Genomic DNA, 26,309 nt, shown 5'->3' with positions numbered 1-26,309 from the left:
CTGCAAGATGATTTTTGGCTTTTTGCACTTAAACTACATCTATCATTTGAAAGTGTTAGGAGCAGTTTTGGTAAAAATATATATAAATATATATACATTTTTTTCTTGCCAAATGGACTGTTTTGAACCTTCAAGAAAAATATGGCAATGAACATTCAGAAATTTCACATAAATTAAAACAATACTTACAGTGCATAGAGATAGAATGATAACTAGAAAAACAGTACTGATAAATAATGAATTTACTGAAGACAATCTCTACAAAAATTCAATTTTGGACAACACCAAAGCTGACATTTATATACATAAAACATAAAATTAAAATGTCAAAAGAGAACAATTAAAAGCATCAACTGACATTAATGCTAATGGAAGCAATGCTCTGACTATCTGCCTTCTGTAAAAAGGAGAAGATTAGTTTGGGCTGTTTTCCCCTTTTCATTAATTTCCCTAATCTGTTTTCAGTGTTCTGAATGTCACGATCTACTAAATACAATAAATGGCAGAAGAGAAAAGGGTTTAGCCTCCAACAGTTCAACAGATCTTCCTTCAGGACTGTGGCTGATGTCTAATGTTTTTTAGGCAGCGATGGTTCTTTTAAAGTGTAAATTACACTTGCCTAGGGTGTTTGCAAATGCTGAGAGACATCAGGGTGGGACACCACAATACGATCCACCTCTGTGGTCCTCTGGTGGTCCAGCAGCATGGTCTTGCACAGCATCAGTACAAGTGGTTTAATCACTCATGGAAAAACCATTTGCAAAATGTAAAAGCCAGAGTTGGATTTTTAGTTTAGCTCTAAAAATTGGAATATTATTTGACATCAGTAGCTGTTGCTGACAAGAGCTTGTTAAAGGCAGCTCGGAGATTTTACAACATGTGGAAATCCCTGAGATGTGGAAATCCCCAGAGATGGGGAAAGCCCAGAGCTGAGGCTGCAACCGCTGCCGAATGCAGCACTGCAGGCCCGCAGTGCTGGGCACAGGGCTAACAGGCAAATCCAGAGTGTGCTGGGAACGTGCCAAGAGAACGTCAGAGAAACGTAAGACAAGCAGAAAGGACAGCAAGCAGGAGGGCTATACGCTCTCTGCAGGATTTTCAGCTGGTAGAAGTGTTTTCAGGTTTCTCCTTCATTTTTACTGCTCCCCCTCAGCTTCTTCTCTCCTCAGTAGCTGAAAGATCCTCAGCTGGTCTCACAGCAGCTGCTCAAACAAGGTCACTTAAAATAACAGCAGTCTGCATTCAGACCTTGCTTACCAACTGTTTTCTTTGCTGTAGAACACCCTTGTACTGCACCTAGCCATCAAGATGCAGTTGCAATTTTATGGCAATGGTAATAATATTCAAGAAATAATGCTTGTGTGGCATTTCTGTCTGTTTTTTCACACATTTTTGGGGGGGGAGGGGGGAGAAAAGCCTTTTTTATACCTGGCACCATACTTTTCCAAAGAGACTTCTAATGAGACAATTAGTATGAGTGGTCTGTTTGTTTGCGCCATCAAATAATTCCATATTGCACATCAGAGCCCTCCCTTCATTACTCCAGCTTTCCTTATTGTCACAAGGAAATTTGCATCCAGGCTGATGGGCAATAAATAGGGATGAAAGCGGACGTTTCACATAAAACTTTTAGTTCATTGCAGTGTGAGATGAGCTGCTAGAAGAACATGACACTAATCAGAGTTGGCAACAAGCACTGGAAATTATATTTGTAAGAGCTTTGATTAAACTGTCAGCTGGAATTTTGGAACAGATGCAAAGCATTTAAACATAGGCTGCTTAGTGGTGGGAGGCCTAATTTTTTTAATTTAAATGTTAGTTTAGGGGAAAATCAATGGAATGTATTTACTTTTCAGTGCATACACACATCTTGTGCTGCGACACAAAGTGAGAATTAGGAGCCTGTGTGCATAATCACAAAAACGTAATGCTCATGTGTCGGAAGGATGCTCTCTTGCGTGCATTAAAAGCAGTTTCCCTTTCTTCAACACCTGAGTACTACTACTGAGCACTGTTTGAATGACAGGATAAGGTGACACTTGTGACAACTCATGGCTGTGGCTTGCTTGGCCTGGGCTCACCCCCAGCCTTCAGACAAGGCTGATTCAAGGTTTGAGCAAGGTGCAAGCTAAGTCCAGGAAAAAACATGCAAGGAGCAAATACGAAGGTAGTAAAAAAGCATGGATGATTTGGGGGAAGCATTAGTCTGGTGCTGTCCCAAACAAAGGCAGAACTTAGAGACGATGCTTCCAGATGTTGGAGCTTGCAGCATGAGTGAGGTTCAAGATCTGTAAGGTGGCTTGTGCCGTTGCCCAGAACTACAAGCTGCCAGCACAGCCAGGAACTGCCAAAGCCATCCATCCAAAGAACTGTGGGACTCTGATTTAAAGAGTTTACGCTAAGGAGAGCAAACAGTTACAATTACAAAGGCTAGGCACGTATGGCTGTAAATCAGTTCCCTAAACTGAACACCCTAAAATCAAAAAATCCACTCCTGCTCTGTCTTCATAGATACGGTGTATTCCAGGGTGTACAAATTAGACCATTCTGTCCTGTCACTTCTTTAAAAAGAAGACAAGACTTGGGAAATATAACTCCCCCGTGAGACATGGTAACTTCTAAACTATTCTTTCTCAGCACATGTACATTTTTGTCATTGCAGGGAGATCATTAAAAGAATCTGAAATAATTCTATATGTTGTTGCCGTGCTTCACAGGAAGTGCACTGCCACTGACCCATCCTCCTGCTTTTCTCTCTCAGCTAAGCCCCTTGGCTGGGCTGTATCTGCCATGCAGCCAGCTGGTGAAGATAATTATGATCTAAATTCAGGAAAGTATTTAATTCCCAGTGATTTGAGTAGGACTTCAATGCATGGTAAGAACTAAGCCCATATTTAAGAATACTCTTGATAAGGCCACATAATGAAGTAAATTTGCTTACATTAGAGGGATCAAAATTTAAAAGGAGAATGACTCTTCATGCTTCAGGGCTGAACCAGCTTTCAACGGACAGGGTAAGAAGAAACTGCTTCTATGGATGCCTGTGATAAGACTTTCTAACAGGTGACTCTCTGTCCCAGAATGGGATACTGATTAGGTAAGGAAGCAGTTTGCTGTTGCCCCTGGGTTGACTCAAGGTGGGAAGGGCAGGGGATAGCATAGGACAAGCACAGCGGAGGAAAACGGAGTATGGCATCGGACAGCATCAAATTGCATTTGGTGAGTGCCTGCTTGCTCTGTTGCAGGTTTTAGCTGGGAAAAGCACTGAATTTGCCTACTTTTAATTCTTTATTTTGTTGAAGGAGACAGCTGGGTATGGTTTTGCATCATCAGCTCCAGAGATACAGAGACCTTGTAAAAATCATTCTTGCCTGTAAAGCAAACTGAGTATATAATAACTGCAGTGACCAAATATTACTGTTATAGCCATAACAGAGTAAAGGGTGTGGGAGGAAGGCGAGGTTTGATCCTTCCCAGCATAGGTTTCCAAGGAGGTAGTGCAGATCCTAGAGAAGTTCTGTTTTAGAACCGCAGGTTCCATGAAACAGGAAGCAGTAATTTGAAATCAATTAAACATTCAAACTTGCTTGCTCAGCTTTTCCATCTCTCCACATAAACAGGGCGGCACAGGCAAAGCTCTGCTCTCCTGCTTTATGGAAACCAGTAGCTAATTAATGCAAGGTTTTATAGCTGTCTGTTTGTTTTGGAATGGAGATTTCCATATTTGTTTCGTCAGGGTTTTTGAGTGAACGACCAAGTCTAGACTCCTAGGAAGGTAAGTCTTGTGGTTTGGGTTTGTGCTATGTGAGTGATGAGAGTTTACTCACTTCCCTGCACTCCAAGTACAGCCTGTTCAAGAGGCAGAGCTACTACCAAGGCACTTGGTGGTGGTGGCTCATGGAAGACAAATTTTGAATTGTGGGGCAACTCACCTTAAGTTGCTCTTAATATATATCCTCAGAGTCTGGTTCTTGGTCCATCATTTGCTGAGAAGCCTCCAAAGCTCTGCAACTCCACTGTAATTCAGCAGTGTTCACGGTGCCAGAAAGAATGTGAGGATGCTGTCCTGCAAACAAAGAATCTTCTATTGAAAACATATGAAAGCTGTTTGCTGCATTCAGCAATCATGTAGGAACTACAGCAGACCTGCCAGATCTCTGATTTTCAGCAATAGACTTTGGTTTTTAATGGTAACCTACTGCTGGATTTCCGGACAAATGACCACTGTACATGTGCAGAGAAAGTCTCCCAGACTTTCACAGAAAGCACAGAGCAGTTTTGCAACCAAAATGGCCTTCAGTAAAATAAATTGGAATCTGAAGACTGAGATAGATGCATGCAGACCCACATTAATCTATCACATGCGTGAACCCATTTGGATTTTAAAAGCCTCTTCTATGAAGAGCTCATACCCTGCTGCAATCATAAAAATGATCTTCTATTTACAAGGCCCAAAGGCAATTCTTAATCACAAGCCCACGTATGAGCAAGGCACTCCATCATTATGGTCTAAGTGTATGAAATGGAAATTCAGCCAAGGACTTCCGTGGATTTAAATTTATTCAATCTGTAACCCTGCTCTCCATCTCTCAGTACAGGGGATGCCTCCACAACGAAAGCTGTACTGGGCGGCTTGGCACATTGCCCACAGCTGGGACTGTGAGTGCCAGTGCATGGCCAGCGCCTGGTTTGGGCTGTCCCCAGGGTGCTGAGCATGCAGGGCTGATCGGGGACTGCTGCTGAGCCATGCTCCACCTCCACCAGATGTGCTCTGTCAGGGCCTGAGGGACCTCCAGGTCAGACAAGAGGGGCTGGAAAAAGGACCTTGAGTACAGCCAGCTGGTGGACTCACACTGCAGCAATTAATTTTTTCTGTCTGATAGAAGAAACAGTCCCCAAATCAGTACATCCATCCGTTTCCTGAATCACTTACCTGAGTGATCAGCCTTCTCCTTTGGGAAGGACAGCTACAGAAAAAAATTGTTAGCAGTCCCTGTCTCTAGCCTCTCCTTTTACTCTCCCTGTCCTGCCTCCCCTGAGCTGCTGAATAGCCTTGACTCAGTTCTGGTTGATTTAATTCCCTTCAGTAATGATTCAGCCAGTTAATAGGTTCTTGAAAGGAGCTAGTTAAGGAGGGAGAAACTACAAACATTTGCAAATAAAGAACACAGCATACACAAAAACCAAGGTCTTATATTTAATATCTCAGTGGTTTTATCACCCTTTTCTGCCATTCCATGTAGCTTGAAAACATATGGTAGATGACAATCTATCTGGGATAAAACCAATATTTACTAAATTTCAGAATGCAGTTCAAATGGCCTGTGTGCTTTTTGGTGGATAACCACCCTGCTATTCCCCTTTTTCAGTCTCTCTCTTAAAGGGACATAAAAAAAACTGTGTTGGTAATTTTTGGTCTAGAAGCCATGGTGCCCCAACATGCTGCTAATGCTTAGCTCCTCGGGAGTTCTGGTGGCTTGAAATATCTGTGCCTGATTGCACTGTTTTGTCTGTGACTCTTAAAGGGTTTTGGAGAGGGTCTACACAGTGAGAAAAACTCAGGCCCATATAAATGCAGCTACAACCAAGTAAGAGCTGCTTGAAACTTCGCTGTTGTCAGGGAGTATATCCTTTCCCTGGTGCAATGGGAAGCCCTTCACCCCAGCATCAGGAAGCTTTGATGTGCAGGAGTGGCCACACACCCTCCTGGGAGTCCTCTCCCACCCGCCAGTGCCACAGTCTCTTCTGCTCCATGATGGCCCTCCCTAGTCTGCACTGGGCTGAGACGTCTCTCTCAGACTAGCCAGAATAGATGGCAGCATCATTTCAAGGTTTTTGTGCATAGACAAGGCGCTTTGTGATTTTCAAATATCTGCAGAGAGACTCAGAGGAAACATATTTTAAATATCCTGGAAACTCAGACAGAAAGACAGGAAGTTCATTAACCGTGCAGGAGGAGAAAGCACATGAAGCACAATGGAACAGTTTCGCACAGAGAAGGAAGGGTTAGAAGAGAGAGTGGAAAGCAGCAATCCTGCTTCTCAAAACATGGAGTCAATGTACACCATCCAGGAGGCAAATGCTGCACCTCACATGCACGGTATCGAGGGAGTGTTTGCAGACCTCCTGCACCAGGAAGGATATGTTGGCTGAGTCCTTCCCTGTAGACAAGTGGCATCCTGGTGATTTCCCACCTCCTCACCCCAAAGCTGAACACAATACTTCTCGCTGCTCTGCTACCTTTGCCCACTCTGCTGATCTGTCCTCTCTCAAAAAGTATAACTGGCAAATTTGGACTTTGCAACACATTCACTGTCCTCTGGAGAGGGCTGGCTTTGATCCAGAAAGCTTAAGGTCAACACTTTTACTCTGTGGCTCCCTGCTCCATCCACCTCTCGCCTGTTCTTTAACAGTGAAGACAAAAGCATATGAGAGGTTTTCAAGTTGGGTTTGTTTTGCTGGTACAATGTTTTTTTGTTTACAGATCTTGAAATACATATACAGAAATCTAAGAGTTCTCCCATGATCAGTAGCCTGAAGCTGATTCATATGTACAGAAGTTAGAAAGCTTTTTGATCATTACCTCAGTTTTACAGATCTGAATTTATCCTTGGGCAAAAACTGGTGTCATAAAACATCAGGAATCTTGGCTTGAGATAGCCCACACTTTGTACCATCTCTTCCTGCAATTACTGGGCAGATAATGTTCTCAGCCTAGAGAACGTCCATGGGAGCAGGGCATGGCTTGACTAAATGCCAGCAGAGCTGATGTAATTGGTCATATGCTGAAGCTGTGCTAGTAAAATGTGCTACAGTCTCAAGCGCTTTATATCTACATAATCCCAAACTAAGGAGCAGGAGGGAGATGCAGAGCAGAAATGAGAGCTGACTGTTTCATTTTCTTGCTTTTAGAGTCTAGTGACCCATCTCTTGGCTCTCTGTGTTTCCTCACGCATAGGCTGACACAAAAGTAAAATATTGAAAAGATGAAGGTAAAAGAATTACTGTGGAAAGGAAAGCAGTGCTCTTCCCATACTGGGAAGGAGAGGGGTGTTAGCATTGATTCTCCAGCAAACTGCCAAATGTCTGCACTGCATGCCAGAGGTGCACAAGCAACTGGGCTATCTCCAATACAACTAAGCAGACTGCACGCAAACAGCCTAAATCATGTCCCTGTTTCCAAAAACAAAGCATCTCCCAGTGTAGTCTGCCACATTAAGCAAAGAGAAGCACGCATCCATAACACTAGTTTGGAGCTGTTATTGTTGTAAGCATTTGGAGTGAGAGTCATCTCTGCAGGAGAGTGCATTACTACAGCTGCTGATTTTTCTCACATCAAAGCAGTACTATGGATTATTCAAAAGTATAATTTTCCCAATTCCTATCAAAACCCATGGGATCTGGATATTGACTTAGGAAGCAGGTGTCTGCACACTTTGTCAACATGGGCCTAAGTGACTTGCTCAAACAGGAATTTTCTTACTGTCTATTCCTCCTAAATTGCGAAGAGCTATCTACTCACTCTATCCTCTTCTTTTTTTCTTCTAAAGAAAACGTCAGAGGGACTTCTGGGACTAATGTGCATGTGCCTGGAACATGTAACAGGTAGTAGTAATCCAAATATCCCTTTATATACACAACTTCTCGAGATAAGGATGCTACAGTGAGGTTGTCATAGAAACGCCTGCATTCCTCACCCCCAGGATGGTAAAAACAGACAGTTGCTTCCCTTTCAGAGAGGGAAATACTTTGTTCTGCAGTCTGGATGTGATCCTGAGGCAGCCTGTCACTCCTTATGAGAGAACAGACACTAGTGGGAATTTAAGGCACTCAGCATCTCATAGGATCAGTTCTTACTCTGTTGCATCTTGAGTGCTTTAGGTCTTGATGAAGGCACTACAAAGCATGATGCCTATTCCTCTGAGCAGACTAAATGTAGCAGTCCCACTGCAACCCTTCTCAGGCAAACTTTCTTTGAATGAGCTGGACGCAAAAGCATTTGATGGGATAGACTGCAGTTCTCCATTTGGCAGTACATGTTTTCATATGGAAGGGAGAGAAAGGCTTCTAGTAACGAAGGAACTTCAAATGAGCAGATGCTCTAACATTGCGCTTGAAGGCAAACTTCTCTTGCAGGCTTTCACAACCAGTCTAGTTAATTATGTTCTTAAGTGTTGGTTTAATTGCTTGAGTGATAACAGATCAAAGTACAGTTTGCTCATAAGCTGTTAATATGGATCGGTCAAAGACTGGTTGGGTATTTGGGCACATAGAATATTTTCTACCTGTTCATTTCATAAATGCAAATTCTGAACAAAAGAAGGGTATTTTCACAATGAATATATTCACCAAATGCCAATTAGTCAATAAATACCAATTAACAAAAAGTACAACGATGTTATTAATGGCAAGTCCAGCCCAAGTTGTTTGTTCATGGGCATATTAACTGCACTGACATTTCCCTATTTAGACAATTCTCATGCCTTTTCAGCTGAGATCTGTTTCTCTGTTATATGAAAATCCTCCTGCCACTTTGGACATGGAAAAGGGGAGCTAACATATGCAAGAAGCATCCTGCAAACAGTTCTTGTGGTTTCTTCATTGAAGTTTCTTTTTGCTTCTGTCCTCATCTCCTGGTACAGGGAGATTGCACTGCACTGCTTTAAGGCAATAGTTTGTTGATTTAAGCTGCCCTGGAATTGCTGAATTTTCTGCTGAATTTCACGGCATTGACAAGATCAGGGCTTTGCACACTGAGAATTGTCCCCTCTGCAGTAGCTGAGTAGATTGGTCACCCAGAGCTCAGCACATCACTTTTGTCCTGCTCATGAGAACACAACAATTGAGGAGAGCATAGTATGTGCTGCCACAGCAGGTAACAAACACTCCGTCATTAACCTAATGTGCAGTTTGGGTGGCAGATACATCCTAAGAATAAAACAGGCCATGAATAAGCATTATACATGACCATAAAGATGCAATTGTGACTTCTATTACTCCTAAGACAAATGCTGCAGTGCAATGTACTTAGAAAGGCCAGCAGAAATGAGAGACTATCCAGGAATTACTTAGAAAAATTGCTCAGGAAAAGATTTTAAAATAATTTCCACTTCTTTGTGGGTTATTTATACTATATTATAGTATATTATATATACTGCAAACTACCTCAAACAGAATCTTAAAGAATAATAGAAAAAAACTTCCTGTATTAAGATTTCTTCCTCAAGGAAGAGCTGGTGTTACTGTCCTTGTGGCTGCATAGATGGAATTAAAGATCAATATTTCAAAGAAGTATTGTTTAAAACGTGTTCAGACACACAAGTGGATATAGAGGTTTCTGCAAAATCTCACTTAAAATACTGGGTCTACCAGTTTGATATTAAATGTTTTAGTGACTTGTGACATGGAACAAGACTGAAATGTATGAGACAGTTGTTCAAAATTTCAGTTAAACTAGATAAAACCAACTATTTGTGATTTAAACGCTAGGTAAATATTATCTCTTGTTTCCCTGTAACCTTTTTTTCTCCTCTTTCAGAGTGTCATCTTCTCTTAAATAACAAATAAGCTTTTAATGACTCTTCACATCTGTTTTCTCCTGAAGTTACTGTACCAGGTGTTGTGGGGGTATCAGCTATCACGCCATGAATTCCCTGGGGAACTCTACCTATAAACAGATGAGAAAACTCCCAGACTTTCCAGAAACTGGACTTTGTCTTCACTACCAGAAATCTCGAGAATAATAAACAAACAAACAACATATCTAATGAAGTTAAAATGGCCCATATATTTAATACGGAGTAGCAGGTAGAGCTTAAAATGCCTGGGAGCTATAGCTCACCTCTGGCACTAACTCATGTGAGAAATAGCTAAAAATACCTTTTAAAGTCTTTTCTGATAAATACTCAGGTTAAAAAGAATTCTGAAAAAAATATGAAAACATATCTACACACTAGAGCAGTAGCTTTAATTATGATTTTTTAAATCAATAATTAAAGAAAAAAACAAGTAATTATAGCAACCTGAATCTATTCCATCTGATTCACAGTCTTACAACTTGCTTGTATTCATCTCTTATCATGTGAATAGGGCAGTGATTACACTCTTGCCAATGGTTTGCCAGAGCAAAATTTTCCTTGATTGTCCTAAAGTAAGGGCAGAATAATTTATTTCAGAAAGGTAAACTAAACTGATGGACTTTAATTAGGGAAAGCTCCATTTGCAACCTAATAGGGAGCATAAAGTTATTTGTACTCACTGCTCAGTCTCAGAGAAGAAGATACTGCATTTGTTTTTCTCTTTCTAATGCAAAACTCTCAAATCAAAATAACAGTTTCAGTTCCTGGACTGCATATTTTCATGGACCCATTTGCCATAACTGTAGCCCAAATTCCACTCTGATCTCAACTGTTTTAGTTTCCTGTCCTGCTACCAGGGATTTAAATCTCCCTTCCTGTGCTCTAATAGATGTTGGGTTGACAACCAATGATTCACATCTCTAGTTTTTTTCTGGATTGCAATTTTTGACGTAATCCGGTCAGCATAGATAGGCACAGTGGAGATCGCATTTTCAGACATGTAACCCACACCTCAGATTACCTCTGCTTCTGTACTGCTATCTGAAAATAAGCTTTCAGATAAGTTGTGCAGAATCAGAGGTGGAAGAAGTGAGGGAGGAAGGGCCTGCAGGGGTAAAGGAGGAAGGCTGTGAGTTCCTCTGAGAAAGAGTCTTACTGGGGAGGAAGGAACTCTAGGAGACTTTTTTAGTGAGCGAGGACACTCAGTTTGAACATGTTGCTCCTTTCTGCACTTTCTGAAAGATTTCTGTGGATCTCTCTCTTAATCTACAGTCTGAGTATTCTTCCTTCTATTTTAGCTGAACATCCAGAGATGTACATGCCACCAAACAAGCAGCACTGTCTAGAGGTTGAAACCAGAATTCCTTTAACCCCATTGCTCTAAATACTGGAATACCCATTGAAGTGTTTTACCCTTCTTGTGCAGTTAACATCAGTTTTATATACAACTATGCAATAAGGAAGCTGTATACAACGTGTGTGATACTCTGATCAGGCTGCAGGGTCTGAGCATGAACAACGGGATAGAATATGCTGCCAAGAAAAAAGATGCTGAAGGTGTTTTAAGAAACGCAGCTAGGACAGTGTTTTCAGCCTATACCACCACCACATAAAAATCAGTGTAACAGTGTAACTGTACTTTAGTAACAGTTTTAAGTTATGTGCACTGAAAACCATAGCAGACCCATTTTTTCTTTTTTCATCTATATGCCATCTGTGTCTAATTATGATTCGACCTCTGGACTATGAAAACATAATCACCAAGAGGAGATCTATTAAAAAAGCAAAACAAAACTCTTGAACAAAAACCCTGCAAAATAGAGGGTTGGGTGAAAAGCCTCACTGACGTAGCTGGTTTTCAAAGAAACAGTAGTAGCTTTTAACAGGAGGGCAACTGCTGAATACTGCTGTGCACATCCTGCATTAAGATAATACAAATAGCTGTCTTTGAGCAAAGCAGATATGCTAATGGCCTCTCCTGCTCTGGTTAACCGAGCAGGGCTGTTCAGAATTGGACAGTGGCTAGGTGGGAATTTTTTCCTCTTTGGTCAGCTGCCTTTTAAAAGTAAAAATATGTAATGTAGGTAACCATAATGGAATTCTGTTATGTGTCATCTTTTCACTTTTTTTGACGCATGTCACAAATTTAACCAAGTGGCCTACTAAGCTAATGGACGAATGACAATTGTTACATTGCTCCACTGGCGTAGATGAATCCGATGTGTTCTCCAATATGAGTAATAGTTCAAACACATGCTTTGCTTCCAGGGAAGAGCTGGAATAGATCAAGAGCTCAATTCAATAACTAAGTGCTTAAGCTGAAAGGCACAATTGCTATTCAGAAGCGGTTTAGGATATTTTTTTCTTCCTGAACAAAAACAAACTGAACTGATTTGGAAGTTAAAAATCCTTGGATTCATGTTCAGGTCAGATAAGCAGGTGCCATGGACTGGGAGTGTTTTTGCCAATAGTCAGATTGTCATCTAACCTGTGCAAGCTATTCTTTTCTTAACCAATGTCTGAGCAGTATAAAAGTCTATCCTCTCTTTCCTTGCAGATCATGTGATCTACTGTCTGGCAAGAACTTTTATTGCTCTCATTTCAGGCTCCCTGAACACCAGAAAGCTAGAAATATTCTGTGTCAATATCTATATCTGTATATGTATATGTCATTATTACTCACAATACGCATTATCAAAAACCCAGTCCATTAGAGGAAAAAAACCAAAATACCACATACTGTGTGAATTATGCAAATATGATAAAGATACAGATAAAATCTAGGTGCAATGAATTCACCTTTAAAACAATCTTTTAAATGACTATAAACATCTGCACCCAGTAGAATGAACTTCTAAAGGCAAGATCCACAACCAGCCACATTATACTAACACTTTTTAAACCAAATAAAGGAAATGAATAGCAAATGCAGCATTTCTATGCATAATATTACCCATGTATTTTACATGAAAGACTCTAGACTACATTTTTCTTCCAAAGTTTACATGTGTAGTACAAAGATTATTACTGGTAACCTGCTAATTTAAGAACAGTAGGGTAATGTATGCGATGGGCCATACACTTTTGCCTATCAATAAAAATACTGTTTGTTTTCACAGCTATTTCTTTCTCTAAATTCATCCGTGTGTCTTCCAGGTTCCTCAGAGACTGTTCAGATTCTAGTAGTTTTTTCTTCAAAGACTCAATGGACTCCGTTAGTTCTCCAACTTCACTGATCAGCCTGAATAGAATTACATAATTAATACAAAATTGAGCGGAAGCCAGTCTGTGTTCCCCAAGACAAATGAACTGTTATGGGAATAAAGATCAACAGCAGTGAACAATTATGCACAATAGAAGAAAGAAAGTTTGGATCTCAAAGCATTGAAGAGGACCTGATGAGTGCTGGAGACTTTGGACTGCAGGACTCAGAGCTGAGAAGGAGATCCTGCATACTTATTCAGAAATGCAGTTCACTTCCATAGCTTTTGTACAGAAGTTTCCCATAATTTAGATAGTATGAAGAACATCTTTTGCCACTAAGCACAGTGGAACTATCCATCCTCATATATACTTTCCCACTGTGCAGGATGCTTCTATTAAGAATTACAGGGCAGAAATTGTTAGATGAGTCACCAGTTTGATTGGATCAGCATTTCTTTCAGTCTAGTTTTTTATATCTGTTCAATGGTATAAAACTCAAGTATTAAAGAAGATTTCATTATGCCAGATTTATGCCAATGTATCAGAGATCAGAAAATAGTCTTTACTTTAAAAGCATATAGACTGTCAATAAGGAAGAAGCACAGCATTTTAACTGAAAGTCTTTAGGGGGCTGGGACGTCACTGCATTCTCTGTCTTTAGAGAATGCATGTATTTCCCGAGAGAACAAGACCCATATGTGCTATGGAGAACTGAGTAACTTGAAACTATATAAGCATGGCAATTAAACATGTGCCCATTCAGTTAAGCGCTTAAGTTTGTCCTTAAATCCCGTTAAAAGCAATGTACAAAAGCTTGCACAGTGATGATTTGCTGAATCAGGACCTAAATGAGTGTGCCTGAGATAGCATAAAGCATTCGAATTAATCATAACTTCTTCCTCAGTATATGAAGAACGTACTGGCTTTGAATGGTAGGCATTTTTGCTATAAGCATGTTGTAAGCTTTTATCCTCTACTTTTCATAAAGGCAGGAATATATGAAGGAGGAGAATCAATTACAAGGCCTGTAATAAGATCAGAAGTGACAAATGTGACATTCAGACCTTTAATTTGAAAGGATTTATTGACCTCCAGTTTTAAAATGGATTATTACTGAAAGTCAACCACCATCAGCCCAATACTTCAGGGGAACTGAGGATTTTTCTCAGTCTATGCATATGCACGGCCTATTTACATTCTCAGCAGTTGAGGCATAATTCATTCAGTGCATAGTCCACCTTGTGGTAAACTTTTGCTAACAGCAAGGGCTGCAAATTACTCACATGCTGTCATGGTTATTTGGATCATCTAAATCAGAAAAGAAATGATACAGTTCAGAGGAGAAAGCATGCAGATAAAAGGCAGAGTCATGTCTATAGATTTGTCAATACGTTAGGTTAAAATGATATTTCTCTTGCAGTGATTTCAGTCAGTGGAATTATTTCTGACTTAAATATCAGAATCAAGCTTAGTAATTAAGAGCTGAAGGCCATGTATTGCAAATAATATCTGCAAAAGCTGTCTAACTGCCTCTGAATAGAATGGACACCTCAGAGGACTTGTTTTATTGATCTTTACCTGAATTGTGCTGGATCTCTGCAGAGCTCAACATTGGGCCTAAACGATCTGTCATACAGCCTTGTTTGAGCAACTTTCATTGGGGTTTCTTTGTCCTTGATAGCTTGTTTGAGAGCAATAATATTAGCTTCTTGATCTCCAATTTCCTTAAGTGTCTGAAGAGGATACCGAGGAAAAAGAACTGTTTAATAAAATACACTTGCCTATGTGTACACTACACACCTGTTCATGGTTCTAGTTATAGTTTTGACTTATTTGGCCAGAATATAGGAGAAATAGAGGTACAAATGTGTTTTTCACCTCTTTATTTCTACTCTTACATTGAGAACAATGGAGAATCTGATATCTGATCTAAAAAGAAGCAGAAAATATTTTGCAGTCTGTTCAAAATCTCTTCCAAACCTGCTGATAAGACATCCCACTGCCATGAATTACTTTTTGTACTGTAAATTTTCCAAGAAAATTTTAAGTTATTTTGAATTAGATTAAAAATTGCTGACCTGCTTGAAAATGCACAGATTTCTGGCATTAGTGAAGAAATTGAAAAAAAATAAAAATCATGAAATGCTGAATTTCTTCTCCCTAATAACCACTGAGACACATATAGAAAATAATGCCTACTTCACCATCATTACCTAATAGTTGCTAATGAATGGCTTATACTTTCCATACTTGCAAATGGACTAACACAGATGTAGGAGCTGCTTCACATAGGAGAAGGAACTGAGGTTGAATAGGCTTCATGTGCCAGCAGCTGTTGCTGCTGATACTATTGCAGCAAAGCACAGCTTTCTGTCCACAAGACTGATAGCCAAGGGAGCCTGAGAATCCTGGCTATGGAAATCCTGATCCAAAGATCAGCTCCTTGATCACACAGTACTAGGCTTTAGTGCAGCAAGATGTGCAAGCATGTTTATAATTGTCTTCATATTTAAATCCATCTCTTAGAGAAGCAGAGCAGAAAGTAGAACAAGCTGAATTGGAGCCATAATCCATCACTGAAGACTCTTATCAGATACTAAGCTGACACAAAATACTGTTCCATACCTGACAGGGACTAAGAATTTTTTCCTAGAGGAAAATTCTACTGTGATTTTCTCAGAAGAGGTTATCACATCCTTAGCCAGCATTCCAAAAGGAACACTTACATTTTGCAAATGATACTCTAGTTTGTGTTTTGCATCTTCCAACTCCTCACAGCGTTTGGCAAAAGCCTCATTAACAGCAGCACACTGCATGTGCAGGTCCTCAGCTACATCATGAAGAATATTGTCAATCAAGGCACGAAGATTGATGGAAGCCAGTTTTTCTCGTTCTGCCCTATAGATGTTGTCATGACTGAACTTTGCCCATGTCTCTGGTGTTGAAGCACTGCAAGAAGAGGGGAATGATATAAAAATAGGAGATTTGTTCTTTTGTTCAAGTTGCATTTAAGAAGACAATCTGAAGCTGGTTCTTTCCATGCAAAAGTGTTGTCAACCACAATTTCTTTCTTTCCTTTTTTTTTTTCCTTTTCTATCTTGCACTGTTTAGTGTTACCATGAAGGAAAATGAATACTGAAATTCATTATAAAAGTGAAAAAACTCTCATTCACCCTGTGGCTTCTGAGGGAAGTAATGCATCTGAAGTTCTTTCCCTTTAGCTCATATAACTGAGGAAAGTATATAGATACTAACTACAAGCATAAGCACTGTCAAGTTACCAGCAAATAAAAAAAAAAAGCATGAATATATTTAAGCTTTACAGTCAATGTATACTTCAAAACAAAAGGAAACAGGGTATCTGGTTATACTTTGCCATGCTGAGCAACAGAAGAAACTACATAGCTCTGTGTCATGTGAATATTGTCTGAAAGGGGAGGGTAAAGCAGCAAAATTCATTGCAAGTAATAGTAATTCTGCAATCACACCTTTAATTCAGAGCAGCATTATGGCTTTCACTGACACAAAGGCTATATTATACGTTACCAGGATTACTAGCAGAGGAGAGTAACAGGAAGTGCTCACCTCTCTTCAAACTTCACTGAGCCAGGATGGAACTGGATGTTGGTGCTCTGGTTACTGTATCTTCCACATTTATTGTCAATGTTGTATGTCTCGACTTTGTCCGACCAGTCCATTTCACAAACCTCTTTGTGGTCTCGATTTAACCTAAAAAGGTCATTATTATCACATATTTCCAGTGGAAAATAACACAATTCTGCAAATTTATCACAGACATTTATGAAGCTAGGCTCTAAACCTTGGTCTGTCAAAGAACACTAAGTAAATGTTCCTTTTTGTTTTGCAAATCCTAAATAAACTCTCCCACAACCATCTGCCAGGAGGAAAGGAAGTCTAATATGTTAACCACCGGCCTAGACATTCTGTTCTGTCCTGTGCTTACTGAAGGCTTCAAGCTCTTACAGCCTGAGATAGACAAGTTGTTGGACCTTGGATTTTACAGATTAATCACAAAACAAAGAGGATTTTTCAAAACAGCTACAGCTGTAACCGTGATGGGGAGGAAAGGAAGGGAGTTTGCCCAATAGAACACTCGTCCCATCATACGACATTAGGTAGTGCTAATGGTGAACCCATCCTGCCCTTTCCCTAGTGTATCGGTCCTGGCACTGCTTGAGACCTCCATAAAGTCACCCTGTGTGATTTGTCCTTGGAAAATACAAGAACAGTGACATTCAGTATTAAAGTTGCTGCCTTGTCCTCAGGTGAATGAGCCACACTTCACCCAATTAATCAGAATGACTTCAAGTTACAGAAAACAATGTGTCTTTATCAACAGTTAACAGCAGATGTCACTATCACCTAAGGAATTAAAAAGATGCAGCTAGTCAAAGGTGGTATAAAAATGATCTTAGAAGTGTTACTTACAAAAAGTGAAGCGTAAACTCAGTAGATTACTCTTGTACTGTAACTGAACTACTTTAAATTATTATGCTTTTATAAATATTCTTTATAAAAGCAGTATTTTTATTTTATTTGGTAGAATATCACAAATGGAAAGAATTAAAAACTAGAAAAAATAAGATACCAAGGTTTCTATCAGTTAATTCCATCATATCGATTCACTTTAGAATTCACTTAACATCTTCTTTCTGAAGGGTTCATTATAAATTAAAAGCAAATATTCCTTTTGAAATGCAATGAACATTCATACTGCTATGGAAGTTGGAGAGGATTCATATTTTATGTCCATACTGATATCTGGTGGCAAAAAGCTCAGGTCAAGGAGGTCTTTCAGTCAGACAAATTGGTGTAAAATATCATATAGTACTATATCAGACAATGTGACAAGATAGGTGTAGTGATTTCCAGATAATAATTTTTTGTGCTTAAGTTTAGTGTTGGACAATTGTAGAACTGTATACACGTACAGGATATCAGCACTGAATATATTAAGTAATATATTGGAGATCACAAAAAGACATATCTCTTCTCTTACCTTATCTTACTTGATAATCCTCAGATTTTATCACTGAGTACCTCTTTTCAAGTTTAAATGCAATTCATATGGCTTTTAAGGTACATATATTGTACCTCTTTATGTCAGGAATTACTTGCCAATATAAATTAACTACTAAGGTATAGTGAAAAACAGCTTACCGCATCTGGTTACCAGCTTGCATCAAAGTTCTCTTCAAAAGTTCCTGGATATTTCTGATAAGTTCAGCTTCCTAGATAAAAGCATTGAGACTTCTATGATATCCAATGTAGAGCTATAAATCCTGCAGAACTGTTTGTTTTCAATGGTTGTGGAGAAATAGTTAAATCTTCCACTCATTACCCCCTCTTAACCCATTATTGCAAGACAAGCTCTTCTTAGGAGTTAGCAAATACTGAGGTAACTCAGGTATAAGTCTAAAAAGTCAGTAACACTTGAAATGCTTCTAAAGCCTGGAGTTCATTATTTTCATGCTGCATGTTCCACAAAACAGCTATGTTTTGTCAGATTAAATAGAGTATTTGAATTTCTCGTGCAGCCTTGAAGTAGGGTAAATATGAGGCTACAGGGTAACGCTCAGCAGGAGATGGGAATCACTGCCTTGTGCAGAAACCAGGTATCACCTTGAAATTGAGCAGGACACTGGTTCCACTGAAAAGCATAAACTCAGAAGTCAAAGGCTGCTGTCTTGCACAGGGTCCCGATACAGCAGATCAGCTACTCCAGCAAGACACTAGCCTCTAGAACCTGCTGAGTCCTTGCAGATACCTTCAGAGCCTGCTGTTCTGTAATGCGCGTTTGGTCTGTATGTAAGATAGAGGCTTCCTATTAGATTCCTGCAGGTACAGGTATGGTGACAGGGTGCTGTTTAACATAAAGAAGTGGCACTGCCATAGTCTTCTGGTGGCCTACCTCCTTTGATCTCTGTGTATTAACTGAAAACAGAAGCTGCTACGCTTTGATTTAAACAGCAATTGTCTTCTTCAACAGGTATAGGAAAGCCGTCCTAAAATAAACCTAATGACAGATACAGCTTTTATTTTTTTATTAACAGTTTACTCCAGAACTCACTCTGCCTCTGGTGATGGACAGTAACAAGGCCCATGGAATTATCTCATATATGCAATGTTGTATGTGAGGTGTTAATTTGCTTTCAATTGCAAAGCATGCACTGGTCAAAGTCATGAAGCTTTACCTTATCTTGATAATGCAACTGGTGTCTGAAGTATTAACAGGAACGATCATTTCTACACGAACATGATCAAACCAAAAAGACCACACTTTCTAATAATGTCTTACTAAACAAAAATTTATCTATTGCTTATCTTTGACTGCAGTAAAGTTGCTTCAGGGATGAACTAGCAATGCCTCATGAAATGACTTTACTGACCTGGAGATTACAAATTGCTACATATAAACCAGTCCAGCAAGCATAGGTTTTTTATTATTGTTATGTAAGGGAATTAGTATTTGAGGCTCAGATATTAAAAACAGCTATTGTATATGAAAAGCTCTTAATTAATTTGACTGTTGTTCAGCCATGGCAGTCATGCAATGACAACAAAGGGAGTATATGCTTGCTACTAACCCTTATTTCCAGAACCTTGCTGGCACTCACTGGTCCTTGCACTGTTTTTGACAAATAAATGAATGAATCTGTCACTGCAATGTCAGTTTCTCCATCATAACAAACTAACAGGGAGCATAACAGAGATCATTTCACTCTAAATGAGAAAGGACAATTGTGATTGGAAAAAAATAATATTTTTAAGACTAAAAGAGTGCAGTTAAGATAAATACATAGATGAATGTATTTATCATTGTATCATTTTACAAACAGTAAATAAGAACACTAAGATGAAGTACTATATGTATTACAATTGTCAAAATAAAAACTCAGAAGGATTTTAAAGGGTTAGATCTAGCACTTGAAATTATATCTTTAGCAATTGATATTATTTTGTGTTGGATAGTGAGTCCTGATGTCAATAAAGAGGTAATCATTTTTCTGTAAGTAATGTGCAACTTAACTACACAATTTTATATAAGAAAACCCCTCCTCTGGCAATTAAGGTCTCTTAAATGGAAAAGGTGAAACAGTGCAAAAATAAAGACTGCCCTTATTGAATGACATAAAATAAAAATTAAAGGTGGATTCCATACTGAGGAAATATGTAATCAAATATGACATTTAAGACTGAAAATACAGTTACCATAATCAATGTCAATCTAAGAGTAGCCAGAGTGTGTGAGCGCACACAGGCATAAATAACAAGGAATTTTGGACACTGATCTACTAAACGATTTCCCTTAGCCTTTAAAACAGTCACAGAAGCAGATTGTATGGCTGGGAGGAGCTGTGGCACGAGGCTGAAGATGAAGATGCTTTGCACTAGGATGCGCAGTCCCCGCTACACTGTAGGACCTGGGAGTACAATGCAGGCAGCTGACAACCATAGCTGTGGCCAGCTCGCGGGGTCCTGCTGGGAGACAGGCCATAGATCTGCACTGCGTAAATGCCTCATGTTTTGCATTACTTGCAGAGGGGTAGGAGGCAGGAATCTCATACTCCTTGTGGGAGACTTATAAAATGCTATGTTTACTCATTCACATTTTCTTTGCAGAACAAATCCCATCAACATCCATGGCAGAGAAAGCCTGGAATACAGCTCTCCTGGACTTCATGATTTCAGCCCTAAAAATGTGGGTGACTCCACACGAAAATACATGGAGGGGAGACCTCTGTTTTAGCACGAGGCAGAATATATGGCGCTTATTTAGTCTGTGCACAGAATTGTATTAGCAATTCATTTGAAAACCCAGCATACATTAAGAGAGGAAAACAATATGAAAGAATTCTAGTAACTAGCAGTATCTCTGTGGTTCAGAAGAAGACATGAACTTAGATTTGCATTTTTTCAGTTCGTGATAGGACTCAGTAGATCAAATGTCTTTTTCTTTCTTTAATTTTCCCAAATGTCTTCCCGTGTTGTTTATTAAAATGAAACACTGTGAAGCTGAAGCGGTCTTGGCTTGTTTTCAGTTGTGTTCTCCACAGTTAATAATAATAAACCCTTTTGTTGTCATAAATGATTGTCAATTGAAAGTGGAGTGAACATTTTATAGTTTAACATGGCATTTATTTTATTATGGTATTTAATGTTTATAGAGCAAGAGTTGGATTCTCCTCAAATCTAATGATAAATCCATCTCAGTTCATGCCTTTATGAGTGTCTAACTAATGGTGCAAAAAGGAATTCATAAGAATTTTTAAGAGCAGATGTTTGTGCCTTTTGTGAATTTGTAGATACATTTTTCTGCAGATTTTCTTTTTACATCTGTAACTTGTAGATGTCAGCAATGTTTAAGTACAGCATCCAGGGTCAGAATGATAAAATGAAAGAGCAGCTAAGAGGAACTGGTAAAATCCTGCGTCCAGTTTATATCATATGATGTGAGAGAGGGTGCACAGTTCCCCTTGATTACAAATCCAGCTATATCCCTCCATCAGTATCAACGTTGTATTAAATGTCTGACACATCAGTGTACAAAATGAAACAAAACTAGCTTGAAGATCTCTCTGGATTTAGACCTCCAAGCAGTGTGTGACAGGAAGACAGTTATTTACTACAGCTGGGAGTGAAAGTAGATAAGAGTCTTCAAATTTTCAGCCTGGTGACTGGCCCTTTTCCTACTGAACTGTATGGTCTCCTCATGTCATTTGGAAAGTCCATGATCTGCAAATGTCAAAAACAAGCACTTTACTGAGCTGTCTGGGTACAGGGCTGTCTTACTGACCTCAGGTTCACTGGGCAAAGCTACAGATCACGGTATTTGGAAACGATTTTCTGTTGATTTCCTTGCCCCATTATTGTATTTGGCAGGGATACACACAACTGTATCCTTTCTCCACTTTCCTAAACTTTAATTTTTATACAGTTGACAGGATCGTGGCTAATGCCTTTGTCTTCAGCATCAGGGATTAGCTATGACTGACTTCATTGTTGAAGCAAATGTACAACAGATCAACATTCTGAGTCAAATATGGTTCTAGAGTAAAAAGTGGCATAAATTTAACTACATCTGCTTACAGCAGGGTCATATCTGGCACCTAGTTCAAGAATTCAGACACTGGATATGTGGAAATAACCTTGGCATGCAGAATGTACACAGCTGAGACGTGATATATTGACATATACCATCATGTGGCAAGTCCTGTACTAATGCTTTCACTATAAATATGAAATACATGCACAAACATTAAACTGTCATTAAACTGATGCAAAGGGGATTCCAAAGAGATGTCATATGGGTTATGAGAGTCAAAAACCTCAAACAAAACAGATGTATGTATTGTTTTTTCTGAGCTCAACTGCTTCTGATGCGGCAAGCTGAAGAAATGAAGGAATTCTACTTAAGAGATTGTCGGTTCTTTTTAGTCATCAAAGATTCTTATTCTAGGAATACCAGTTATGTGCTTAGCTTATTTTTCTTAACCAGAATTGCATTTAAAAAGTTATTATGCTGTTAAGTAGAGTTAATGAAATTCTGAATAACAGGTGATTTTGCTATGCATTTAAGGAGCTTTCACTTTAAATACCTTCATCTCTCATTGCAGCAATGGTAAACAGTAGTAGTGTGTGTCAAATAGGTGACCTAAACATGACTCCATGCTGCAAAGCAAATAGGAGAAACGAGTTGAAACTAAAACTCCTTAAGAGATGGTGTGCCAAAATATATGAAACTCCCAAATCTTCTCTGGATGCATAAAACCTTCATCAGCGATGCTTTTGCTTTCTTTGTGAGTCTCCTGAAATAGTTACTACTGAATGGATAATGAAAGTTCAATTACACGAAGAGATTCCTCACTGCTTGTATAGCTGTATTTGGTGCTGTCTCTTTAAATGTCACATCTGCTGGGGCTGCTGAAAGGTGCTTATCTTGGCAGGATGCTCTGGGAACTGGGAAATGTTCTTCATTGCTGCAGAATGCCAAAAGCAGCAATAAAACCTATGTCCAGTGAAAAGGCCACCAAACTGCCAAATTGTTCCAAGACTAAATGAAAGGTAGTCCCTTGTCCAGACACGTTCTTCCTCCAGCAGCAGTTTTCCCTGTGCACCTACTCATGGGAGTAGGCAGGAACTCAGTAAAGATACCAAGGAGTGAAGCTGATGCAAGCCTGGGCTGCTAGAAGGAGAGGAAGAATTTCAAATGAATGAAAATATCTTGAATATAAATTAAGTCTGTAGTTAAAACTTCCTGGGCAAGGGAAAGGATGTCTGTTTCCTCACGCAGCTGACTTTTGGAATTAATATTTCTTCTTTTTTTCAGTTTTTGAATGGGAAGAGAATAAATTAGTCCTGATCTCCTTTGCATTTCCGAAGAAGGGTAGCGAAACAGTTGAACGGTTCTATAATTTATTTTCTTGAGAGAGTTAAGATTGGAAAGTGACTGGATAAGGAAGCAGCATTCAGAAAAAATATGCAACTACTTTAGTAATAAAACTTGAATAATTCCTTCAAATAAGCAAATGAACATATAGCTACAAGTGAACTGGGCCATTAACTTTGAAATCTGAGTGAACAGTCAAAATTCATGGAAGAGCAGCTTTCAGTGTCAAGATTTATTACTCAGTTTTGGAAAGAGAAAGAAATACAAGGAATAGTTTGATCGGTTGTAGTGAAAGAGAGGTATAGAGTACAGCTGCAGCTTAAAGAGCTGGCAAAGCCATAGAGGGCTCATTTTAAAATCTATTTGCAAACATTTGCGCTGTAAAATCTATTCCATCGTAAAAATGTGAGGAATTTCCTCTCATATTATGTACTACTCTTCCTTCTTTCTGAATTGCAAAGGTCATTGGCATAGCAACAAAATCTTCATTTCTCAAGAGTCCATCTGCTGCTGGTATACACGCCTCATCTGAACTCACATCATTCTTTTTTGATGACATCCCACTCGGCCGTTGATGCTCTGTCGTCACAAGCAGAGAATCACAATTTCAGGTGAAGAACAAGCAGCAGCAGCAGATGAACTTAACAATGAACAAACTATTCTCTGGAACAGAGATCAGGAGGACAGAAATACAGCAGGCAAAACCTGCCAGAAAATGATTTTTTCTTGTAAATTGACCTTCACAAACTTCTCTAAAATATCAACAACAGATAAAAATAAATTTTTTTGTAACCTGAGTGAAATTTTTTTACAATTCGCAAAGCAGACTAGTACTGAAATATCCTGTACACTAATTCTCACATTTTTACATTATTGACTAAAATGATCTCTTAAATAGTGACTATAATTCAGCATTATTCTCATTAAAAATATTGCTCAAGTGCTATCATCCCATCAAGTATGAAAGTCACTTCCATATTTTTCTAATAACAAGTATTATCTGTCTGGTTTTATCAGTAACTCATCATGAATCAACTTTTACAATATTTTGGAGGCTCCTGGCAAATGATCATTAATCTATTTGTTGGATACTAGAACGTTAATCATTCAGGAACAAAAAACGACCCAAAATCTGTCCTCTGGAACATCTGCAACCACAATTATTACATCAACTTTGAAGGCAATCTTCGTGCAATGTTGGATCTCAGTAACAGATAACAAAGTGTCTGCTGGTGTGAAGAGACCTTCATGGGAAGAAAAGGGTCAAGAAAATTTCAGGATTATCAGGTTTGTTGAAGTCACACTGTCAAAAGTACCATCTGTCTATGCCTTGGACAGCTTGCCTGGAGCCGTCATCTCATACAGGTGTCACGCAGCTACATTGTACGGTTCTGAGGGCCATGCTGCTGTCCTGTAGTATGATTAAACCCACGGTCTGTGTTGCAAAGCTACAGTTCAGTGTTAGATCACCACCTTGTTGTGAACCTTGGCAAGACTACAGAGTCAGACTCGTTAGTAGAAGGTTCTAACAGAGATTACCAGATTCAGCCTGCATGAGCATGGAAGCAGGCAAGCAACATCGTGTCTCACTGCTCCTGAATACCGTGTTCAAGGCGTGCCACGTTTTTTAAATGATACCTGCAGAGAGCACGAGACTTTACTCTGAGTAGAGGGTGTGAATGTCTAATGCCTGAATAGGCTGACCAGTGCGGGTCAGAAAACCTCTATTTTGATTTTGTTTGGATCCAGTCTGAGAGAGGATCCTGAAACTGGAAAATGTCCTTTAGCTACATCCACATGATTTAAAATACTTTTAAAATACTAGAAGCATTTTAAATAGGCTTTCCTAAACTTATGAGTGACAGACAGAGTCTAGACTGCCTGGGAAGGGGACTAGGCCTGGATGCTTCACAAGCTGCCACCTGCTCAGTTACCACCTACAGACCAACCTCTTCCCTGTTTTAGAGACTGGGGGAGCTCTAAGCTAGGCCTGCGAACAATCCTTAACATCCCTCCTCACCTTTAGCAACTCTATCTCCACCTGGTCACGAACCAGGTCTGGGTGCTGCCGCCTCTCCCGACACTGCAGGTTATCGGTGGCAATGGCGTAGGGCATCTCGGTGGCGTCGAGCGCCCTTTCCAGCCGCACCTTCTGGGCCGCCAGCAGCCCCGTCTCAGCAATGAGGTCCTCGATCTCCTTCTGGAGCTCGGCCTTCCAGAAGTGAATGTCCTGGAGGCGCTGGCCCAGGGCGGCCGTGGAGTCCTGCTGGGCGCGCTGGGCCGCGGTGGCGGTGCGCCGGGCCAGACCGCGGGCCTCGAGCCGGCAGCGCTCGGCCTGGTCGCACTCAACGGAGGCCTCGTGGGCCCGGGTGTGGTTGTGCTCGTGCCACTCCTGCGGCAGGTACTTGGCGGTGCGGAAGCCGGCGGTGGCCAGGCCGCAGGAGGAGTGGGGCCCCGTGTTCAGCGCCACCTCGGCCACCTTCATGGGGAGCTGGGAGGCCGGCACCGCCTGCGGCGCCGGCTCCTTGGTCAGCAGCACCTCGGCCTCCGCCATGGCTCCCCGGGGGCCTCCCTGCGTCCAGGCCGCGTCCTCCCGTCGCCGTGGCAACAGCAGCAGCCAATGAGGACGCGGGTCCCCCCTCGGCCGAGGGAAACCCGAGGAGGCAGAGGGGCAGCCGCCCACCCCTCGTTACCGGGGCAACGGCAGCCGCCAATGAGAGCGCGCATCAGCCCTCAGGGAGCATTGGATAGGGCCCGCCAGCTGCCTTGACCCGCCTCCAAGCTGCTTGTTGCTATGGTGACGTTTCCACCCAATGGGAAAGGAGCGGGGGGGGGGGGGGCGGGCAAAGGGCAGCGCCCTGTGGAGAGGGAGGTGTGATGGCGGAGCCGCGCAGCGCTGGCAGCCTCGGGGCTGAGGCTGAACGCGCCCGGTTCCCCGCCAAATTAAAGCTCCCCTGCCAGAGCGCTACTGCGTGCCTTCTCCCCACAGTTCGGTCTCGCAGTAACAGTCTAGCCATGCTCCAGCGTGACACCCCCACGGCCACGCGTAACGAGAGTGCTCGTTAGGAAACGAGGCGATGGTGCGCGGACGCCCCGGCAGCACCGCTGCGCTCTCC

General features: G+C 40.6%; 1 protein-coding gene across 1 annotated transcript; it reads right to left on the bottom strand.

The window, feature by feature from the left end:
- Positions 1-12,602: 12,602 nt before the first annotated feature.
- Positions 12,603-25,747, bottom strand: TEKT4 (tektin 4). Its single transcript, XM_062588485.1, has 6 exons — positions 25,214-25,747; positions 17,964-18,034; positions 16,368-16,511; positions 15,509-15,731; positions 14,361-14,515; positions 12,603-12,819 (listed from the first exon to the last, which is right to left on the bottom strand). Exons 1-6 carry the CDS (start codon positions 25,745-25,747, stop codon positions 12,603-12,605), a joined length of 1,344 nt encoding a protein of 447 aa, XP_062444469.1.
- Between the last annotated feature and the right edge of the window lie 562 nt (positions 25,748-26,309).

Source organism: Rhea pennata, chromosome 15 (assembly GCF_028389875.1).
Source record: "Rhea pennata isolate bPtePen1 chromosome 15, bPtePen1.pri, whole genome shotgun sequence".
NCBI classification, from domain to species: Eukaryota; Metazoa; Chordata; class Aves; order Rheiformes; family Rheidae; genus Rhea; species Rhea pennata.
This window is presented reverse-complemented; position numbering and strand designations above follow the sequence as displayed.